We start from the raw sequence: 24266 nt of genomic DNA on the forward strand, positions 1-24266 counted from the left end.
TCTGACCAAACGGGGTGTTTATCAGCCTGTAGATCTTTCGAATCCACCTGGTGGCATTCACTGAGAGCATGGTAAGGAAATCCTGCAGAAGGCAATGTCGGAGCATTTCAGTATTTTACCTGGAATTATCAGAGACCCCAGTCGCCCTGTGGAATACCCTTGGGTACAGGGAGGATTGAAATTGAGAAAATGTAGTTTGGTACTTCCCCTGAAAAGACATGAGGTGGGATAGAGGGATACAGTCTTTAGAAGGGTTGGGGGTTTTAGTTGTGATGGGCAGCGTGTCAGTGCTGGTTCGGAGGTCCAAAGGGCCTGTTCCTGTGCTGTAATTGTTTTTTGTTCTTTATTCTTTGTTTATCACTGCTTGAAAGAAACGCAATGTGTACGTGCTGGTGATGGACTGGGGTGGCCGAAATCAGAAATCATACAACACTAGGTTATTGTCCAACAAGTTCATTTGAAGACACAAGCTTTTGGAGCGTAGCCCCATTGCCAGGTGAAGAGAGAAAGAAGTACACAGAACACAGACTTCATAAGTAAAAGATCAAATGGTCAGACAATTGTGATGAGGATGTAGTAAACAAATCTAGGATGCTGTTAAATCTTTAATCAGTAAGAATTAATTGTTTAATTGATTAATAGGTCTATGTTAATCCCTAAATTTTTTTCAAGTCACTGTACTGAGAGAACTATAGGTTTTATCAGTATAAAGAAGAGATGATATTAAGTCAGGCAATGCATGTTAGGTGCGAGACCTTGTCTAGAATTTGTTTGTGTTTTGTGTTTTTGTGTTTTGGCATGGAGTCAGGCTGGTTTTATTTCTGAAATAGGAATTTATAACATGCCACATTGACCGTCTATAACTTGTGTGTTTTTTGAAGAAAATAGAATGTATCTGCAAATATAGATTCACCCCGTAGTTTTCACCTTTGTGTGTGTGTGAAGAGGCGATGCGTGAGTAATTCTGTTTCGCTTTCCGAACACAAACTGTGTCCCAGTAACTGGTGACGAGCAACTGGCTGATTGGATTTTTTTTGAGTTGCGACGGCTACTCATACTGCAATCAGGAAATGATCGATGTCGCGGCACGGAATGGTGCTTCGATAAACTCTGCTGTTGTTTTCAAGTTTATGAACCGCACTTGTTTTGTTCGCCTTCAGGGTGTTTTATTCCCAGTCCCTGATTGAAAGAGGGACAGTGGATTCCCAGAATGTTGCTGATCCTTTTCTCCATCTCCCTGTGTTTTTCGTGGGTCTCTCCTGGTAAGTACAGAATTAATTTCCATTCTCTTCTCCCCTCTCTGTCTCTGGGGTGAATGTGAATCTCTTGGTGAGAGTTTGAAATGGGGGCTGTTTGACCAGCCGCCTGTTATCCAGCCAGCCTGATATTTTACACACTGAAGGAAGCGCAGTCTGAGAGACTCATTTGAGTCCTGGTCATCTGACAGCAGGATGTAGAAACCCCGAGATCAGAAAAGCTCGGAGCAAGTGGGAAATGGTTCGAATGGACAATTTTAATTTCACTTCGATTGGGAGAAGCCAAACAGCTACACCTATCCTGGTCTAAAATCTTGTAAATACTGCTGGGAGGAGGAGGATATTTTGTTTAAACCAATGCATTGATGTGGTGAATTAAAGGAAAAATCATGCTGTGGGAGAATTTCTGAACTTTTGGAATCTTTCTTGGTCCGTCTTTCAATGTGTTTTGCACATGACAAGGGAGCAGATTGTGGCCATGATCTGACGAAACAGAAATAGCTTACACCATGCCCTTAAGGGGAGAATTTGTAAACTGGAAATGTGGTGGCGCATTGAATTTATGTAGACGAGCGGATTTGCCACAAAAACTGAACTGCTTCAACTTCTCTGAGGTGTCAGGGATGGATCGATGGGTCGGGGGTGGTAAAGCAAGGGGAGAAGTCTTGAGGACTGCAAGATTGAAATAATTCCAGTAAAGGATAAGAATTCCACTTGTAGAGCCAAAGTTCACATATTGGGCAAGGCCTAGTCCAAAGTCGAAGATTGTATCTGCAAATGCAAAATGCATGTGATAATGGGAGAAATAAATGAAACAATAAAGACACAGAAGGATTTTTCTGGGAAAATTCAGGTACTAAAAAAGGCCAAAAGAAAACTGCGTGTAGGAACATGTTTGACAGTGTGCATGAGGCTGTTATTGGACGCTGCGGGAAATGCTGCAGATGAGCATATTTCAACAGGCCCGAACCACTGCTCCTTATGGTCAAGGAAGTGTTTATGTAAATGAGCTGCCAGAGGAAGTGGTGGAGGCTCGTCCAATGAAAACATTTAAAAGGCTTCTCGATGAGTACAGTCACTGTTGTCATGTGAAGGACCACATCTCCAATGGTGCCAACCCCGTCCAAGTGCACCACTTAACAGTTTTGCTTTGACAGTGTAACTTCCCACAGTACTGACCCTTCAACAGTATAGCACATACTCAGTACTGTCACTCTGACACTGCAGCATTCCTACATGAGTTGACACTCCTGCAGTGTAACTGTTTACTTTGACAGTGCAGTATTCCCACAGTTTTGTCTCTCTGCCACTGTAGCATCCCCACAATACTGACCGTCCAACAATGCAGTGTTCCTTCAGTACTGAGCCTCTGCCAGCATCGCACTTTGTCAATGTTGTTCCTTTGACACTGTAACATTTCCACTGTTGCAGGTCTGGCAGCATTCGAGGCTCTGAAGTAGGGTCGCTGGACCCGAAAAGTTAACTCTGCTTCCTGTCCAGACCTACTGAGTTTTATCGGCAATCTGGGATTTGATTTTTTTTTGGTTTAACATTCCCACTGTACTGATAGTATAACAATGCGTTGTTCCCTCTGTACTGCTCCTCTGAGAGTGTAGCATTCCTGTAGTAGTGACTCTTGAACACCAACGTATTCAGTACCAACCTTCCGCATCCCTCCTTTCTTATGTTCCTAACTTTGTGTAGAAACATCCTTTTTTCTCTGGCAGTGTCCAGCTGAAACTGCAAGATTGCTGTAGGATAGTCCTGAAATTTTAAGACCGAAGTGCTGCCGACAAAGAGACCTTAGAGGACAGGTTCATTGTTCCTTGAAAGTGGAATTGGAGGTAGACAGAACAGTGAAGAAGGTGTTTGGTAAACTTGCTATTATTGGTCTGTGCATTGAGTATAAGAGTTGGGAGGTCATCCTGTGTCTGTACGGGACATTAGTTAGGCCACTTTAGGAATACTGTGTTCAATTCCTGTCTCCCTGCTATAGGAAAGGTATTGTGAAATTTCAAAGGGCTCAGAAAACATACAAAATGTTGCCAGAGTTGGAGGATTTGAGCTATAGGGAGAGGCTGAAATAGACTGGGGCTATTTTCCCTGGAACATCAGATAGTGAGATTATAGACGTTTATAAAAACATGAGGGACATGGATTTGGTGTCTAGTCAGGTTCTTTTCATAAGTGTCAGCAAGTCCAAAACCAGAGGGCATATGTTTAAGATGAGAGGGGAAAGATTTAAAACGGACCTAAAGGGCAACTTTTTCACACAGAGGGTGGTGTGTGTCAGGAATGAGCTGCCAGAGGAAGTGGTGGAGGTTGGTACAGTTACCATGTTTAAAAGGCATCTGGATAGGTATAAGAATAGGAAAGATTTAGAGGGATATGGGCTAGCAAATGGGATTAGATTACTTGAGGATATCTGGTCAGCATGGATGAGTTGGACTGATGGTCTGTTTCTGTGCTGTAGAACTCTCTGACTGTCTGACACTGTGATTTTGTCTTCCCATGTCTGTTACCTTCTCTCACCTCAGCCTGCTCCATTCTCATCTCCAACAATTTTTGAGGGGGCCTTCGCCATTTTATCATGAATACTTAGGCTGCCTGATCAAACACAGTATATTTGTACCCTATGACCCTCTTTCCACATCCCTCACTCAGTCCTTTTATTACATCTTGACTTGACTGTTCCAACACCTTCCTGGTCAGCTCCATCCCCATCCCTCCAGGATTGTTAGCTGTGAGTGGGGACTGCAGGGAGGATAAGCAAACCCACCAGTACACCATGCTACAGGGAGCCATTCAGTTGAGGAGAGGACATACAATTGTAGTCGTAATACTGAACAGGATAATTACTGCAACATGGCCAAAACTGCACAGGCAAGAGGAAGCGCGCCTATAGAAAATCGTCGCTATGAACAGGTATCCCCACAACTTGAAATAAACATTGACAAAGGGATACAGTACACCCTAATGCGCTGGCCACACTGCCCGATATCATGGACATAACAGAATTGACAATGAGACTCCTAATACCTCTAGGAATTATGATGGCACACAAGCCCACAGCCACTCTATGACAAACACTCACAAGGATTAAAGACCCCATTCCCACAACATGCAGAGCCAACGTAGTTTAAAAAATACCACACGATGACTGCCACAAATATTACATTGGGCAGACAGGGAGGAAACTAACCATCAGAATGCACAAACATCTGCTAGCAGCAAAACAACACAACTAACCTTTCCTAATATTGGTACACTTGTACAATGAAGGCCATCAGTTTAACTGGGACAATGTAACCATCGTAGCCCAAGCCAAATGTACACATGCACGGGAATTCCTGGAGGCTAATCTTGAGGCTGGATCCGGTAATGTTGAGGGAGGCAGGTTTAATAAATGCTGTTAGTGTCAAAATAAGTAGAATTTAACATTCAGTTTAAGAGGGAGGTACTTGGGCCAGAAACAACTGTAAATAAGGGTAGTTAGAAAGAAATAAGGGTGGAGTTGGCTGGATTGAGCTGGGAAAGAAATTTGGTGCAAGGTTTGTTGAGGGAAAATGGCCGATATTTCGGAAAATGGTTTAGATCCTTACAGCGAAGATACATCCCAATGGGTAGCAATGGATTTTAGGAAGAGGATAAACCAACCATGGTTAACCAGGGAAGGTAAGGAAGGCATCAAAATGAAAATAAATGTAAGTTAAATGTAGCAACGGTAAGTGGCAAGCCAGAGGAATATTTTAAAAACCAACAAAAGATGACCAAGAAATTAATAAAGAGGGAGAAGATAAAATTTGAGAGTAAACTTGAAAGTAATAGGAAAACAGACAGCAAGAGCTAATTTAAATATCTGAAAAGGAAAAGAAAGTGATCGTAAGTCCCTAGGAGAAGGAGGTTAGGGAAATAAGACAGGGGAACCAGGAAATGATAGAGGAACTGAATAAATACTTTCCACCCATATTGACAGTAGACGATACTAATAACATTCCAAAATTACAAAATAATCAAGTGACAAAAGGAGAAGAGGACATAAATGCCTTTCAAGGGATGAAAAAATTGGTGGGAAATATAATGGGGCTAAATATCATTAAGCCCCATGGTCCTGATGGGATGCATCTGAGGATACTGAAGGAAGTAGCTACGGAGATAGTCAAAGCACTGGCCAGAATCTTCTGTGACTCCTTTGATTTGAAAATGTTCCAGTGGATGGGAAAACTGCCAAACACTTCTATTTAAGAAGGAAAGAGAGGAAAAAGACGATATATGTAGGCCAGTTAGCTTTAATATTTGTTATTAGGGAAATATTAGAGTCTATTTGAAAGGATGTAATAGCAGAGTATTTCAAAACACATGATATGATTGGGCAGAGTCAGGGAAATCATGTCTGATAAATTTATACAGATTCATTGAAGAAGTAATAAGCAGGATAGATAAAAGTGAAATAGTCAATGTAATAAACTTGGATTTTCAGAAGACACTTGACTAAGTGCCACGAGCTATGTGACATAACAAGATGAATGTCTTTGATGTTGGAGGTAGTACATTTGCATGGATATAGGATTGACTAACTGATAGAAGTCAGAGAGTTGGGGTAAAAGGGGGTATTTTCTGGATGGCTACCTATAACCAGTGGAGCGCATCAGGGATCTGTGCTGGGGCCACAGTTACTTACAATATATGTTCGTGAATTGGATGAGGGAAATGAATATATGTAGTCAAGTGTGTGGATGGCACAAAAATAAGTGGGAAGGCAAGTGCGAAGGCTGACACAAAAAGCCAATAAGTGATATAAACAGGTTAACAGAGCAGGCAGAAGCATGGCAGATAGAATGTATTGTGGGAAAATATGAATTCACTTTGGCAGGAAGAATCGAGGAGCTGAATATTATTTAAATGGAGAATGACTGCAGAAAATTACAGCACAGTGAGATTTGAGAGCCCTTGTGTATAAAGCACAAAAATGGCTTGTGAGTTCAGCTGGTATTAGAGAAAGCAAATAAAATGTTGGCTTTTATGTCAATGATAATGAAGTATAAAATGCAAGAGATTTTGGTAAAACAATACAAGGCACTAGTCAGACCACTGTTGGAATACTGTGAACGGCTTTGGGCCCTTAATGTGAGGACAGGTGTGCTGGCGTTGGAGGTAGTCTAGAAAAGGTCCGCAAGGCTGGTAGCGGGATTGAAGAGAATGGGTTACGAAGAGATGTCGAATAAGTAGGGCCTGCACTCATTGAAGTTGAGGAGGATGAAAGCTGATCTTATTAAAACATACAAAACTTTTCAGGGCTTTGACAGGGGAGATGCAGAAAGGTTGTTTCCTCTTGGAGGGAATAATCTCAAAATGAGGGATCGTACATTTAGAGTTGAAGTTTCCTGTCAGCGGGTGGTGAGTCTGTGGGATGTAGTGGCTGGCTTGTCAAGAATTTTCAAGGCTGAGGTAAACATACTTTGAATCAGTCGGGGCATCAAGTGTAATGGGGAATAGGTAGGAAAGAGGATTTGAGGACTATCGGATCAGCCATGACCTCAATGAATGGCAAAGCAGACTCGATGGGCTGAATGGATCACCTCTGCTCCTAAGTCTCGAGGTCTTATTGTCTTCACTGATATAGATTTGGTTTTTATATTTGACAGAGTCACACTCTCTGAGGTATTACTACACCTCGATGCTGAACAGTGGGGATTTTCCTGAATTTATTCATGTTGGAGTTTTGGATGGTGTCCAGATAACCTACTATGACAGCATTAGAAAGAAGGATATCCCTCGGCAGCCATGGATGCGGACATCACTGGACGATCAGTATTGGGAACAGGAGACACAGAGATTGATCGACCGAGAGAGACTGTCTCTCGCCAATGTGCAGATAGCAACAAGGAGAACAAACAGCAGCGAAACAGGTTAGTGCACACATGGGTTACAGAGTGGCACGTGTTCACAGAGAGTTGGGGTGGCACAGTGGCTCTGTGAGCCTCGCAGCACCACGGACCCGGGTTCGTTTTCACCCTCGGGCGACTGTCTGTATCGTGTTTGCACATTCTCCCTGTGTCTGTGTGGGTTTCCTCCGGGTGCTCCGGTTTCCTCCCACAGTCCAAAGACATGCAGGTTAGGTGGATTGACCATGCTGAATTGTCCCATAGTGTTCAGGGATGTGTAGGTTAGGGGGATGGGTCCGGGTAGGATGCTGCGAGGGGCTGCGTGGACTTGTTGGGCCGAAGAGCCTGTTTCCACACTGCAGGGATTCTATGATTTATTCTACGATCTACGAAATACTCATGTTAGAGTGTGACCCAGGTTTATGGGAGGGTTGTAATGGTGAGCACATGTTTGCGTTAGAGTATAATCCAGGTTCACAGGAGGGCTGCAATGGGTAGATATATTCTTGCGTAAGGTGTCACCCAGGCCACAAGAAATTTGACATGTTGAACACATTTTCGTGTTAGTGTGAAACCCAGGCCACAAGAGATCTTTACTGGTGAATATACACTCCTGTCATTTTGTAACTCAGGTCTGTAGTGAAACCTGTGATGGGTTTTATGTACTCCGGTCAGGGTGTGACCCAGGTCCTCAGAGAGATCTGTAATGGTGAACATATAATCATGTGAGTGCAATGAGTATAACAGGTAAGGTAGATGAGCTTGGAACCTGGATTAGTACATGGTTCTGTGATATTACAGTCATCACAAAAACTTGGTTCAGCGAAGGACGGGACTCGCAGCTCAACATTCCAGGGTTTAAATGTTTCCGTCATGACAGAGAGGAATGTAACACCAGCTCCGCAAGCCAACAAATCACAACCCGAGCTACGAATTTACTCTAAATCCTCAGGAATGTAAAAGGGATGAGGTTGTTGCATTACTGATTAGGGACAAGGTACAACTGCACTGAGAGAGGGCATCTTGGAGGCTTCATCCAGCGAGGCTATATGGGCAGGACTCAGGAATGGAAAAGGTAAATTGACTATGATGGGGTTATACTACATGCCTCCCAATGGCTGGTGGGAAACAGATATTTAAGCAGATCATGGAAAGATATTTAAAAAAACAGCAGTTCAGAAAAGGTGGGTGATTTTATCTGCCCCAGTATTGACTGGGACTCCCTTACATCCAGCATGGCTTTATGCAGTGGCAGTCTTGTCTCACAAATTCGATTGGGTTTTTTGAGGAAGAAATAAAAATGGTTGTTGAGGGTAGAGCAGTGGATATTGTCTGCATAGACTTCACAAAAGCATTTGACAAGATCACAAGTGGTAGACTGGTCCAAAAGATTTTAACACTTGGGATCCATGGTGAGGCAGGGGTTGAATGAGACAAAATTTGATTGATTGATTTATTGCTGTCACATGTACTAAGATACAGTGAACAATGTTGTTTTGCAGGAAGTCAACAGATGGAAGGCTGGTTTGCATCATGAACTGGGCTGTGTTCATGACATTCTGTGATTTCTTGTGATCTTGGGCAGAGCAGTTGCCATACCAAGCTGTTATGCATCCAGATTAGATGCTTTCTATGGTACATCCATAAAAATTTCCTTAGCCTCACCGAGGAAGCAGAGATGTTGTGCTTTCATGACCGTCCTATCGATATGTGTGGACCAGGACAGGTTGTTAGTGACCATCACTCCTAGGAACATGACACTGTCGACCATCTCTACCTCAGTGCCATTGATGTAGACAGGGGTGTGCCCTCCACTCTGCTTCTTGGAGTCAGTGACCAGCTCTTTCGTTTTGCTGATGTTGATGAAGAGTTTATTGTCTTTACATCATTCCTCTAAACACTCCAATCTCTTTCCCATATTCAGTCTCATCATTGTTTGTGATCTGACCTACAACAGTGGTGTTGTCAGCAAACCTGTAAATGGAGTTGCATCAGAAGTATAAGGACTATCATAGGGGGCCGAGTACCCAGCCTTGCAGGGCGCCTGTGTTGAGGATGATGGTGGAGGAAGTGTTATCCCTTATTCTTATTGATTGCAGTTCATGTATTAGGAAGTTGAGGATCCAGTTATAGAGAGGTGGGACAAGACCTAGGTCTCACAGTTTAGAGATGTGTTTGTTAGGAATTGTGACATTGAAGGTGGAATTGTAGTCAATAAATAGGAGCCTGATATAGGTATCCTTGTTATCCGATGTTCCAGGGATGAGTGTAGGGACAAGGAGATGGCATTTGCTGTGGGCCTGTTGCATCGAAAGGTGAATTACAAATGAACAAGTCAGTTTGGGAGTCTGGAGATAATGTGAACCATGTCTAACCTCTTGTAGTACTTCATAATCACGGAGGTCAGTGCTGGTGGGCAGTAGTCATTGCGGCATGTTGCATGATTTTTTTTTGACACCGGCACATTTGTTCGATACATCCAGGAGGGTTTCTTGAAATGATATGTAGGTAGTCCAACTGGGAAAGGCTGTGCTAAATTTTTTATTGAGGAGTGGGCTGAGATAAGTGATCACATTCTTTGTGGTGAAGCATTTTAGGAACAGTGTTCACAATTCCATAAGTTTTAAGATCGTTTTAGATAAGGGTAAAACTGGTCCTCGGATGAAATATATTGAGGGAGGTTAGGCAGGAACTAGAGAAATTAAATTGGGTGTGGCTGTTGAACGATAAATTCCCATCTGAAATGAGGGAGCCTTTTAAAGGCAAGTTGATCAGCGTTTAGGACGAGCTTGTACCTGTGACATTGAAAGATAAGGATGGCACGATTCAGGAACCCTAGATGACAAGAGATATTAGAAGTTTTGTGAGAAAGAAATAAGAAGCATAGGTAAGGCTTAGGAATATAAAAGAAGCAGGAAAGAACTTAAACAAGAAATTAGGAGGGCTAGAAGGGGCCAAGAAAGGTCCTTGAGAAGTAGGATTAAGGACTGACCCAAGGCACACATAAAGATGCATCAAGAGCGTAACTATGGAAAGAGTAGGTTCACTGACAGACAAAGAGAGAATCTCTGCATGGAGCCAGGGCAAGTGGATGAGGTCCTTACAGAGTACTGTTTAAATGTATTTGCCAAGGAGAAGGGCTAATGGATGATGCTAAGTTTAGGGAGGCGTATATGATTGAGGAGGGTTAGGTTGATATTCTGAGTCATATCGATATCAAGAAGGAGGAGGTGTTGGGTGGCTTGAAAAACATTAATGTACATAGGTTCCCAGAGCCTGATGGGATCTACCCATGGAATACTGAGGGAGGCAAGGGAGGAGATTGCTGGGGCCTTGACAGAGATCTTTGTATGCTCTTTAGCCACGGGCAAGGTCCCAGAAGACTGGAAGAGACAGTGTCTTTTTTGTTAAGAAGGGCAAAGGAATTGCCCAGGAAATTATAGGCTGCTGAGCTTTACGTCAGTGATAGCGAAATCATTGGAGAAGATTCTAAGGGGTCAGAATAGGAATGGACTTAGAAGGGATAGTCAACATGGCTTTGTGTGTGGGAGGTCTTGTCTCACAAATTCAACTGAAGTCTCAAGAAAGTGACAGAGATGATTGTTGAGGGTAGGGCAGTGGATATTGTTTGCATGGACTTCACTAAAGAATGTGACAAGGTTGCACGTGATCCAGAATTATGATCCAGAAGATTAAGTTGCTTGGGATCCATAGTGTGTTGGCAAGTAGCGTGCAAAATTGACTTAACCATAGAGAACAGAGAGTTGTTATGGAGCAGTATTTTTCTGACCGTAGACCTGTGACCAGTGCTGCTCTGCAAGGATCCATGCTGAGACCTGTTTCTAGTATTGGATGAAGGATAGGTCGTCTGATTAGTAACTCCTCAGATGACTCAAAACTTGGTGGAGTTATGGATAATGAGGAAGGTTGTCATGGGATACAGTTAGGATATAGATCGTTTGGAAAGTTGGACAGAGAAATGGCAGATGGAGTGTAATCTGGACAAGTATGAGGTGATACATTTTAGGAGGTCAAGTGCAAGAGAAAAGTGTACAGTAAAAGCTTGGGAGCATTGATATCCAAAGGATCTTGGGGTGCAAGCCCTTAGCTTCCTGAAGGTGGAACGCAAGTGGATGAGGTGGTAAGGAAGATACAAGGCATGCTTGCTTTCATCTGTCAGGACATTGAGTATAAAAGTTGGCAGTCCATGTTGCAGCTGTTTAAGCCTTTGGTCAGACGGCATTTGGAGTATTGCATGCATTTCTGGTGACCACACTGCAGGAAGGATATGAAAGCTTTGGAGAGGGTATAAAAGAGGTTTTACCAAGATGTTGCCTGGATTAGAGTGTGTTAGCAATAAGAAGTTGGATAAACAGATTGCTTTTGCTAGAGCATCAGAGGCTTGTGACAATCTGACAGAAGTATATAAATGTATGAGAGGTGTGGATAGTTGCAATCTCTTTCCCATGGTGAAAATGCCAAATACTAGGGGACATAGAGTTAAGGTGAGAGGGAATAAGTTTAAAGAAGGTGAACGAGGCTAGTTTTTTAATGCCAAGGATGGTAGGTGTCGGGGTTGGGGAAGGGGGGAACGGGGTGAGGGAGGTGGAGTGTTGGTAGAAGCAGATACAACAACAAAATTTAAGAGGCTTTTACACAGACATAGGGAAGGAATAGAGGAATATAGACCATATGCATGCATATGGGTTTAGTTTAGAATGGCATCGTAGAATCCCTACAGTGCAGATCGCAGCCATTTGATCCACTGAGTCTACACCAACCCTCTGAAAAGCATCCTTCCCCAGCCCCACCCCAGCCCCCCTAACCGTACAATTCCCACGGCTAATCCAATTAGCGTGCACGGCTGGGGACTCTGCAGGACAATTTAACATGACCAATCTGTCAAACCTGCACGTCTTTGGACTGTGGGAGGAAACCAGAGCGCCCAGCGGAAACCCACACAGGCATGTCAGCCAAGGCTGGAATCAAAACAGAGTCGCTGGTGCTGTGGAGCCACTGAGCTACTGTGTCACCCTATTGGCTCTCATCTGTGACAGTGGTTAGCACATTCAATTGATAGCCCTTATGGTCAGCACCAAAAGGGTAGACCAAAGGGCTTGTTCCTGTGCTCTACTGTTTTTACAATCTGACTGTAATGGTGAATGAATATTTGTGTTAGAATATCAATCAGGGTTTGAGGTATGGTCGCGCATGATAGAGAAAATGTGTTTAACCTTGTGTCCATCATCTCCGTTGGGTTCTGGCTGTGGTTAGGTTTGAACTACCTGCAGTACACCTCGGGCTGTGAGCTGCTGGAGGATGGGACTGTCACTGGAAAACGGCATTACGCCTTCAACGGGCGAGAGCTGATCAGCTTCGACCTTGAGCACAGCACCTGGGTTGCCATCTCACCTTATGCGGAGTCCACCCAGAGGAAGTGGAACAGCAATGCAGGTGACAATGAGTACAAGCGATACTACACAAAGAAGATTTGCATCGAGTGGTTAAACACATACCTTCGTAACGGTGCTGCAGTACTGAATCGCAAAGGTAGGTCAGACTCGAACTATGCTGTCACAAGGCAGCCATAAAATCCATGAAAATCACTCTCCTGCATGTGCACGCCTTGCAAAGACAAACCTTGCTCAGGCACAGTGCAGACATCGTTGCAACTGGGTCAATACAATATCCACACACACAGGGCAGAGAGTTCAGGGAACAGAGGCCATCCCCCCAGGTCAAAATACAGCGCATGACACATAACAGTGTACACAGTGCACAGCACAAAACAGTCTACACAGGGCACAATAAATGTGTAGATAATAAAATGTGAGGCTGGATGAACACAGCAGGGCAAGCAGCATCTCAGGAGCACAAAAGCTGACGTTTCGGGCCTAGACCCTTCATCAGAGAGGGGGATGGGGGGAGGGAACTGGAATAAATAGGGAGAGAGGGGGAGGCGGACCGAAGATGGAGAGTAAAGAAGATAGGTGGAGAGAGTGTAGGTGGGGAGGTAGGGAGGGGATAGGTCAGTCCAGGGAAGACGGACAGGTCAAGGAGGTGGGATGAGTTTAGTAGGTAGCTGGGGGTGCGGCTTGGGGTGGGAGGAAGGGATGGGTGAGAGGAAGAACCGGTTAGGGAGGCAGAGACAGGTTGGACTGGTTTTGGGATGCAGTGGGTGGGGGGGAAGAGCTGGGCTGGTTGTGTGGTGCAGTGGGGGGAGGGGATGAACTGGGCTGGTTTAGGGATGCAGTAGGGGAAGGGGAGATTTTGAAACTGGTGAAAATCTCCCCTTCCCCTACTGCATCCCTAAACCAGCCCAGTTCATCCCCTCCCCCCACTGCACCACACAACCAGCCCAGCTCTTCCCCCCCACCCACTGCATCCCAAAACCAGTCCAACCTGTCTCTGCCTCCCTAACCGGTTCTTCCTCTCACCCATCCCTTCTTCCCACCCCAAGCCGCACCCCCAGCTACCTACTAACCTCATCCCACCTCCTTGACCTGTCCGTCTTCCCTGGACTGACCTATCCCCTCCCTACCTCCCCACCTACACTCTCTCCACCTATCTTCTTTACTCTCCATCTTCGGTCCGCCTCCCCCTCTCTCCCTATTTATTCCAGTTCCCTCCCCCCATTCCCCCTCTCTGATGAAGGATCTAGGCCCAAAACGTCAGTTTTTGTGCTCCTGAGATGCTGCTTGGCCTGCTGTGTTCATCCAGCCTCACATTTTATTATCTTGGAATCTCCAGCATCTGCAGTTCCCATTATCTCTGACAATAAATGTGTACATGGCATAGAGCACAGTAAATGTGTACAGAGGGCATGGAGCACTGGACACAGCACAGTACACAGGCTATGGTGCACAGTGCACAATACACAGCACAGTATATAGGGCACGGTGCACAATACATGGGACACAGGACACAGGGCAACAAGATCTGTGCACGGCACAATACACAGGGCATGATGCACAATACACAGCCCAGTACACAGAGCACAGTACACGGGCTACTGTGCAAAATACACAGGGCATGGAGTGCAATACACAGCACAGTACACAAAGTATGGAGCACTGCACACAGCACAGTACACATGTCACATCGCACAATACTGTACACAGGTCACAGAAAATGAGACACAGGCAACAGTGTACCATGCACAGCCCATAGCACAGTACACTGAGCTTAACTCAGGTTTCTCTCAAGGCTGGCTTCGTCAGGGAGGAGCATGAATATCCCGAAGCTGTTAGTAAGCTCGAAACAGGCAAACACTGCCAAATTGCATCAAGGTGAAACCAGCACTGAGGATGGCTACAGGTCTGGTGGTAAATTTACTGATTTGCCAAGAGTACGGGACTTGATTAAGGCTCTCACGTAGACTGATCCCCGAGACTGTACTCTTCATTACACCATAGTTGCAGGGAATACTAGAAATTAAAACCAGTCAGAGGGAGCCATGACAGTTAAAGTGAATGTCTCTCTCTCTTTCTCTCTCTCTCTCTCTCTCTCTTCCTCTCTCATTCTCTGCCTCCTCCTCTCTTCTTCAGATGTCCCGGAGGCAAACGTCTACTACACGAATGGACATAATGTCAACCTGCACTGCCTGGTCACTGGATTTTACCCACAATCAATCAATGTGACCTGGCTTGCAGATGGAAAGCCAGTCCCTGACACCCATAGCACAGGCATTCTACCCAACCACGATGGCACCTACCAAATAAGGGTAGCTTTCCAGATGAAACATGACGATGGCCGTAACTACGTGTGCCATATTGAACACAGCAGCCTGCCTGCACCGAAGGAGATATTGTGGGGTAAGAGATGGGACTGATCCGTGGGCTCCGAATGGGAATACACTGGGGAGCAGATGGGGATAACCCAGTATCAAAAACGAGAATGAAGTCAGGATCAGAAATTGGTGCAAGTGGATGTAAAGCATGAGAGTAAGTTGGAATAAGTGATCAGAATGCGATTGGGTGAAGAATGGTGGGATTCCGGGGAAGGAATGGGAATGTAATAGAATAGGAACGTAGATCATCAAGAATAAAAAATGGAGTGATGTAGCGGATAGTCTCCCTGTCTTTGAACCAGAAACCCCAGGTTTAATTCTCACTCTGGGAGATGACAGTCCTGGAAGATGTTCATTTTTAAACAATTATTTATTCATTTACATGATGTGGGCATCACTGGCTAGTGTCACAGCATTTACTGTCCATTTCTGGTTGTCCAAACCCATCTCCGATTGTCCAAATGGGTAGATAAGAGTCATTGCTGCGGCTCTGGAGTCGTATGTAGGCCAGACTGGAATAGGATGACATTTTCTCTCCCTCAAGGAGCATTGTTGAACCAGATGGCTTTTCCCCTGACAACAGTTTCATGGTCATCATTAGACTCTTCATGCCAGATATATATTGAATTCAAAGTCCACCGTCTGCCATAGTGGAATTCAAACCTGGGTTCTCTGGTCATTAGTTGAGTGTCCTGGACTAACAACCTAGCAATAATACCACTAAGCCCTTGCCTCCTCTCATGACTCAGTGTGCAGCCTTTGTGAGGAACACTTTGGTGCCAACAATGTAGAGTTTGGTCTTTGTCCCAGCTCAGCAATCTCCTTGGAAGGATATGGACAGGCTGCAGGCAGGTGGGACTAGTTTAGCTTGGGATGATGTTCAGCATGGACTAGTAGAAGTGAAGGGTTTGTTCCTGTGCTGTGCGACTCTATGACTCGAACAAGGAATGGGAATAGCTCAGGAGGAGAAGAATTAGAAATAGCCAGGGATTAGGAATGCCAGGATGCAATGGGAGTAAGATTGCATTAGGAGCAACCTGAATGGAAAGATTGGTTTCCATGATGAGGAGATTAGGAGTGATGTTCCTGGCTCATAGTCAGATTAAACTGAAGGGATCCTTGCATGCGCTGGGAGAAGAAAAACATAGCTTTATTGTTCACTTTTCCTGCAGTTTTCTGACTGCTAAGAGTCTGAACGTTCTCAGCAGTTAATGTCCTTGTCGTTGTCTGAACTGCAGAAATATTTACCCGCTGTGGACACACCCCTGCCTCAGCTGCCCTTTGATCTCTCTGTAACTCTCCCACTCTTTTGCATCGGGACGCTGATCCTTCTGCATCACTGTCCCATTCAGTGTCATCCCCATCCCTTGGAATAGCCTTAGGCTCCCTCAGAGCCTACTCCTGGTGTGTGCTGGGTGACTTTGAGGACTCCTATGGCTCAAGAACATTTGACCCATCACTTCTCTCCTGGATAGCTGCGATGATGACGAGAGCTGCGAAGGCCAGAGGGAGAAGAGAGTTTAGCCATTCCATTGGGTTGGGACATTTCAGGCTGGGATGAGGGCATCAGGGGCTCAGACTCAATGTGTTCCTTTGTTATTTCAGAGAAAGATGGCAGTGTGGTAGCAGTGATGATTGGCTGTATCATTCTACTTTTGCTGTTAATTTTATGCATCGGAGCTGGCGTTTACTGCTGGAAGCACAAGGATGAAGTGAATAAAAGAATCACAAGCTGCTTGGGTCGTGGTGAGAGTTATGATTTAGTGATCTTCATTCATCCATCACAGTCATCACACAGCATTTTGCAATTGGTTGAACGGGATCCAGTTTACAGCAAAGCCTCGCTGTTTCAGGACACTTTTAAAACCCTTTCCAATGGGAATAATGTGGTTACGCAGAAATCAGAGCAGTGAGTTGATACACAGCAAGATCCAATTAACAACAATTGACCAAACAATCAGCTGTCATACGCACTGTTGTGGTATCAATACTACCCACAATGCATAGTGACATGTGCCCGCTCTCCCTATTTGGAGTGCACCTCAGGCTAATGACTCATCCAAAAAATGGCCTCTTTCGAAAATATACCTCTATCTTGCTGTGGCCGTACAAATACTCCTCCACTGCCACAGTTCGACACATCTAGCAAAGAAGCGTTCCCTCAGCACTGACCCTCCCACAGTGCGGCACTCCCTCCGCACAGGCCCTCCGACAGCGCGGCACTCCCTCCGCACTGGCCCTCCAACAGCGCGGCACTCCCTCTGCACTGGCCCTCCGATAACGTGGCACTCCCTCCGCACTGACCCTCCGACAGCGCGGCACTCCCTCTGCACTGGCCCTCCGACAGCGCGGCACTCCCTCCGCACTGGCCCTCCGACAGCGCGGCACTTCCTCCACACTGGCCCTCCGACAGCGCAGCACTCCCTTTGCACTGGCCCTCCGACAGCGCAACACTCCCTCCGCACTGGCCCTCCGATAACGTGGCACTCCCTCCGCACTGGCCCTCCGACAGCGCAGCACTCCCTCCACACTGGCCCTCCGATAACGTGGCACTCCCTCCGCACTGGCCCTCCGACAGCGCGGCACTCCCTCCGCACTGGCCCTCCGACAGCGCGGCACTCCCTCTGCACTGGCCCTCCGACAGTGCGGCACTCCCTCCGCACTGGCCCTCCGACAGCGCGGCACTCCCTCTGCACTGGCCTTCCGATAACGTGGCACTCCCTCCGCACTGGCCCTCCGACAGCGCGGCACTCCCTCCGCACTGGCCCTCCGACAGCGCGGCACTCCCTCTGCACTGGCCCTCCGATAACGTGGCACTCCCTCCGTACTGGCCCTCCGACAGCATGGCACTCCCTCCGCACTGGCCCTCTGTCAGCGCGGCACTCCCTCCGCACTGGCCCTCCGATAATGTGGCACTCCCTCCGCACTGGCCCTCCGATAACGTGGCACTCCCTACGCACTGGCCCTCCGACAGCGCGGCACTCCCTCTGCACTGGCCCTCCGACAGCGCGGCACTCCCCCCGCTCTGGCCCTCCGACAGCGCAGCACTCCCTCCGCACTGGCCCTCCGACAGCGCGGCACTCCCCCCGCACTGGTCCTCCGACAGCGCAGCACTCCCACTGCACTGGCCCTCTGATAACGTGGCACTCCCTCTGCACTGGCCCTCCGATAACCTGGCACTCCCTCCGCACTGGCCCTCCGACAGCGCGGCACTCCCTCCGCACTGGCCATCCGACAGCGCGGCACTCCCTCTGCACTGGCCCTCCGACAGTGCGGCACTCCCTCCGCACTGGCCCTCCGACAGCGCGGCACTCCCTCTGCACTGGCCCTCCGATAACGTGGCACTCCCTCCGCTCTGGCCCTCCGACAGCGCGGCACTCCCTCCGCACTGGCCCTCCGACAGCGCGGCACTCCCTCCGCACTGGCCCTCCGACAGCGCGGCACTCCCTCCGCACTGGCCCTCCGATAACGTGGCACTCCCTCCGTACTGGCCCTCCGACAGCATGGCACTCCCTCCGCACTGGCCCTCTGTCAGCGCGGCACTCCCTCCGCACTGGTCCTCCGACAGCGCAGCACTCCCACTGCACTGGCCCTCTGATAACGTGGCACTCCCTCTGCACTGGCCCTCCGATAACTTGGCACTCCCTCCGCACTGGCCCTCCGACAGCGCGGCACTCCCTCCGCACTGGCCATCCGACAGCGCGGCACTCCCTCTGCACTGGCCCTCCGACAGTGCGGCACTCCCTCCGCACTGGCCCTCCGACAGCGCGGCACTCCCTCTGCATTAGCCCTCCGATAACGTGGCACTCCCTCCGCACTGGCCCTCCGACAGCGCGGCACTCCCTCCGCACTGGCCCTCCGACAGCGCGGCACTCCCTCCGCACTGGCCCTCCGACAGCGCGGCACTCCCTCCGCACTGGCCCTCCGATAACGTGGCACTCCCTCCGTACTGGCCCTCCGACAGCATGGCACTCCCTCCGCACTGGCCCTCTGTCAGCGCGGCACTCCCTCCGCACTGGCCCTCCGACAGCGCGGCACTCCCTCCGCACTGGTCCTCCGACAGCGCAGCACTCCCACTGCACTGGCCCTCTGATAACATGGCACTCCCTCTGCACTGGCCCTCCGATAACGTGGCACTCCCTCCGCACTGGCCCTCCGACAGCGCGGCACTCCCTCCGCACTGGCCATCCGACAGCGCGGCACTCCCTCTGCACTGGCCCTCCGACAGTGCGGCACTCCCTCCGCACTGGCCCTCCGACAGCGCGGCACTCCCTCTGCACTGGCCCTCCGATAACGTGGCACTCCCTCCGCACTGGCCCTCCGACAGCGCGGCACTCCCTCCGCACTGGCCCTCCGACAGCGCGGCACTCCCTCCGCACTGGCCCTCCGACAGCACGGCACTCCCTCCGCACTGGCCCTCCGACAGCGCGGCACTCCCTCCGCACTGGCCCTCCGATAACGTGGCACTCCCTCCGTACTGGCCCTCCGACAGCATGGCACTCCCTCCGCACTGGCCCTCTGTCAGTGCGGCATTCCCTCCGCACTGGATATCCTCACTCTCCAAATCCCTGTTTGTTTCAGTCATTTCCATTGCCTGTGTTCGCAACTCCGACGAAAGCAATCCCTAAACAATTTCCTCCAGTCATTTGAAAACAAAGAATTCTGGAAATCACAGTGGGTCAGGCAGCAAGCTGATGTGTCGATTCGAGATGACTCGGATGAAGAGCTATTTAGCCTCGAAATGTTCACTTTCTCTCTCTTCATGGATACTGCCAGACCTGCTGTGATTTCCAGCGTTTTTTTGTTTTTAGTAAGTTGCAGCATCTGCAGTAATTTGCTTCTTCACCCAGCCGTTACTCTGACTTAGCACATGACAAATCTAATTGCTCATGAAGCTTGTCAATGATTGCATGAACCATGCACAAATATCTTGATGACTGAGGCTATGTGTTTTTTATTTCTGTAGGATACATGGCAAGTAACTCTTCAGCAAACAGTGAGTACATTTGGAATGGATTGAATTCTAGTTCCGTTATTTGTAAAGTCTGTTCTGGGGAATGATGGCAATGCCAGTCTGATTCATCGTGGTACATCTCAAATCTAAGGGAGCATTAGGAAGTTTCTGGGGATTGCTGGAAGAGAAGTGACTGAGAAGAGACAGACAGATAAGAGAATGAGGAGCTTTTGCCATGTCCAGTTTGCTGACTGAAGATGCACTGACAGTGAATGCAGAATTCCACAATGAGTTTCTGTGTTGCTCAGGGAATGTACTGAGTTGGTTGGCTTTCTCCCAAAATCACTGCAATGGCAGGATGGTGGTTGGGACACCTTCCCCGTGATGGACAAGTATCTTTTCTCAATGCTTTGGTGTGGCCTGAAGAGCTTCCCATGGTGGACAGATATCTGCACATTGCCTAGATCAATGGACTGGCATGGTCTACACAGCTCCCTATGCCAGACAGATATCTGGACCGGGTTTAAAGATCAATGCACGAGTGTGGTCTGCACAGCTTCCCACAGTGCCTAGAGATCTTAGAAACACAGAAACAGCAAAATGAGATGCAGGAGTTGGGCATTTGGCCCTTTGAGCCTGCATCACCATTCAATATGCCTTCTCACTATATCCGCTGATCCCCATAGCCACAAGGGTCCTGTCCAGCTCCCTCTTGCATTTATCTAATAAACTAACCTCAACAGCTTTCTGTTGCAGAGCATTCCACAGGTTCACAACTCTCTGAGTGAAGAAATTCTTCCTCCTCTCAGTCTTGAATGGCTTATCCCTTATTTTTAGACTGTGACCCGTGGTTCTGGACTTCCCCAATATCAGAAACATTCCTCCTGCTTGTAGCCTGTCCAGTCCCATGAGGATTTCATATGTTACCATGAGATACACCCTCATTCTTCTAAATTTCAGTGAATACAAGCACAGTGGATCCAGTCTTTCCTCATGTGTTTCTAGATCAGTGCAGTGTTGTGGTCCTCAGAGCTTCCAGCCATGGAAGGTGTGTGGATGTGAGTTTGCTCGCTGAGCTGGAAGATTAGTTTTCAGACGTTTCGTCACCATTCTAGGTAACATCATCAGTGAGCCTCCGTCAAAGCGCTGGTGTTATGTCCCGCTTTCTATTTATCTGGTTAGGTTTCCTTGGGTTGGTGATGTCATTTCCTGTTCTTTTTCTCAGGGGATGGTAGGTGTGTATTCCAGGCTTACGGATCAATATAATGTTATGGTCTTCACAACTCCTCATGCTGGACAGATATCCCAGAGATTCTCAGCTGCTGATGCTTTTGAGAATGATCTGGGAGAAGGCCATCTTGGAATTCCTGTTTTTCTCTCCCCATTGTTCTGTTGCCTGGTTATTGGAGCACAGGCAAGCAACTGGAGAAAGTGTGGCCTCCATAGGGGTCACATGACTCAGCACGGGTCACCTCGACCCATCGCTGGCCACAGTGACATGGCAGAGACTGTGAACCATGTAGCCATCACTGGGGGCTGTGCACCGAGCACAGTAAGACAGCTGGTTATAAATGACTCTCCGTCAACTTGACTCACTGACATTTCGCCATTTCTCTCTTCATTAGGTACTGACGGCAGCCAGACACTGAATGGCAACAATTCAGACAGCAGTGATGGTGAAAAGCCCCTTATCTCAGGTCCGCTAAGCAACCCCAGTATGCAAGGCAATAAGCAAAGTGTGCAAACACCACTGGTTCAAAACCCAGATGGCCCACCCCAAACACATGCTGAAACTTCACTCGAACAAATGACAGTGGAAATTGAAACATAGCCTTTTGCACTTCTTCTACATCCTCCTTGATTCTCTGTGACATTTTCTCAGCTCTGTTTTCATGATTTAAATTGGATATTAATCCTTTTAAATGTGAACTTTCAGCTCTCAGACCGGGTAAGGATGGCAGTTTGCTTCCCTAAAGGGCATTAGTGAACCAGATGGGATTTTCCTGACCATTAATGGTGGATTCATGGTCATCATTAGATTCTTAATTCCAGATTTTTTTTATTGAATTCAAATTCCACCATCTGTCGTTATCTGGGTCTCTGATTTAACAGTCCAACTATAATCCTACTGGGCTATTGCCTCCCCTTTGTCTGATAATTACTACGAATTGTTGTTCTGAACCGTTTTGGTTGACTTCTGCCAATTCAGCATGGAATTCTGTCATCTTTTCCCCTACATGTGACTCCAGACCCATAGCCGTATGGTTGATTCTTGGGACCGGTCTATCCAGTCACACCCAAAAAGAGACCTCATACAAGCTCTGTGATCAGCTGATCCACTCAATGCTCTTTCATGAGTCTTATCGGACTAGCCAAAGGTGCCCCCTGAGCCTTTCAGGATCCAGTGGATGGGTAAGTCCTGTCCATACTCTCCCAGCCCTGTGTATTCTTGCTTCATTGGCTGCAGATGCTCAAGAGCTGTGAGAAGAAGCAATAAAGAGCGAGAGAACCCAACATCAACAGAGTGGGTGGGCACTGCTCTCTCAGCTGGGTCTGACATGGGTCAGTAACATGCCATTGAATACAAGTCCTGTCTCATGCCTCATGTAAAACTGAGATACCAAACACAAGTGGGAAATTGGCACAGAATGGCCTTATAAGAACATAAGAACTAGGAGCAGGAGTAGGCCATCTGGCCCGTCAAGCCTGCCCCGCCATTTAATAAGATCATGGCTGATCTTTTGAGATTCAGCTCCACTTACCCACCCACTCACCATAACCCTTAATTCCTTCACTGTTCAAAAATTTATCTAGCCTTGCCTTAAAAACATTCCACAAGGTAATTTCAACCGCTTCACTGGGCAAGGAATTCCACAGATTCACAACCCCTTGGGTGAAGAAGTTCCTCCCGACCTCAGTCCTACATCTGCTTCCCTTTATTTTGAGGTGATGCCCTCTAGTCCTAGTTTCACCTGCTACTGGAAACAACCAGCCTGCCTCCACCTTATCTATTCCCTTCATAATCTTATATGTTTCTATAAGATCTGCCCTCATTCTTCTGAATTCCAATGAGTATAATCCCAGTCTACTCAGTCTCTCCTCATAATCCAACCTCTCTCAACTCTGGAATCAACCGAGTGATTCTCCTCTGCACCCCCTCCAGTGCTAGTATATCTCTTCTCAAGTAAGGAGACCAAAACTGCACACAGTACTCCATGCGTAGCCTCACCAGGGCCCGATACAGCTGCAGCATAGCCTCCCTGTTTTTAAACTCCATCCCTCTAGCAATGGCAGACAAAATTCCTTTTGCCTTTTGAATTAACTGCTGCACCTGCAATCCTACTTTTGGCGATTCATGCACAAGGGCACCCAAGTTCCTCTGCACAGCAGCATGTTGCAATTTTTTACCATTTAAAATGTAGCCCATTTTGCTGTTTTTCCAACCGAAATGGATGACCTCCCACTTATTATGCTCTTATAACAGAATCGGGACTGTTCATGAGGCTTTCAACATAATTATCAATAATATATTTGTAAATCGATATTGTACTTTAATCTATAAAGTAGTCTGAGGCACGTTAGTCTACTCCCAAAGGCTGATGCTGTTTGTTCAAGGTTGGCAGAATGTGTTAGTGCTTGAGCATGTGAGGATAGGTGGGCTTTTAATGCTCAGAACAAGATAATCCTCAGTGGAGTTGGGATGGGGGGATAAGATTAATGCTCCAGATGCATTAATCCTCTGAAGGATAAAGCTCAAAAAGAGGATTTAATACTCTGAGGAAGCTTCCTAAGCCTACAGTGTATTAAGGCTTAGACTGGTTGTTGCTTAGCGGGAGTTAATGATCAAGAGTGAGGGTTAATACTTGGTGAATTTTAATGCTTGTGTGGGCATCTTTGAAGTGGACCTTAATGCTCATGGAGATTAATAATCGGAGGGACATTTAATTCTTGGATGATGGGAGATTTGATGGGAGAATTAACATTCCAAATTGATTAATTCTTGGAAGCAGATTAATGCTTGCCTGGGAGGGTTATTGCTGTAGTTAGATTAATCCTTGGAAGGGAATTAATGCTCAGATGCAAGAGTTAAGGCTCTGGTAAGAAGGATAGAGGTGAGGTGTTAAGACTTGTTTGACATATGAAGAAAGAAACATAGATAATAGGTGCAAGTATAGGCCGTTCAGCTGTTCGATGCTTCACCATCATTCAATATGGTCCAGGTTGATTGTGCAATCTCAGTATCCCATCCCTTCCTTCTCCCCATATCCCTTCATCCCTTTAGCCATAAGGGTCACATCCAGTTTCCTCTCAAATATATCTAATAAATTGGCCTCAACGGTTTCCTGTGGGAGAGAATTCCATAGGTTCATAACTCATTGAGT

General features: G+C 47.1%; 1 protein-coding gene across 1 annotated transcript in view; it reads left to right on the forward strand.

The window, feature by feature from the left end:
• Positions 1-1026: 1026 nt before the first annotated feature.
• LOC125467716 (uncharacterized) overlaps positions 1027-24266 on the forward strand; it is a 48059-nt gene continuing 24819 nt past the window's right edge. The window contains exons 1-8 of the mRNA XM_059639596.1: positions 1027-1262; positions 6902-7165; positions 12416-12691; positions 14689-14955; positions 16536-16676; positions 19897-19926; positions 21510-21714; positions 22176-22296. Of these exons, the coding sequence (XP_059495579.1) occupies positions 1211-1262; positions 6902-7165; positions 12416-12691; positions 14689-14955; positions 16536-16676; positions 19897-19926; positions 21510-21714; positions 22176-22296 (1356 nt within the window). The 5' untranslated portion in view covers positions 1027-1210. The remainder of the gene's footprint in view (positions 1263-6901; positions 7166-12415; positions 12692-14688; positions 14956-16535; positions 16677-19896; positions 19927-21509; positions 21715-22175; positions 22297-24266) is intronic.

This window comes from Stegostoma tigrinum, chromosome 34 (genome assembly GCF_030684315.1).
Source record: "Stegostoma tigrinum isolate sSteTig4 chromosome 34, sSteTig4.hap1, whole genome shotgun sequence".
Lineage (NCBI taxonomy): Eukaryota > Metazoa > Chordata > Chondrichthyes > Orectolobiformes > Stegostomatidae > Stegostoma > Stegostoma tigrinum.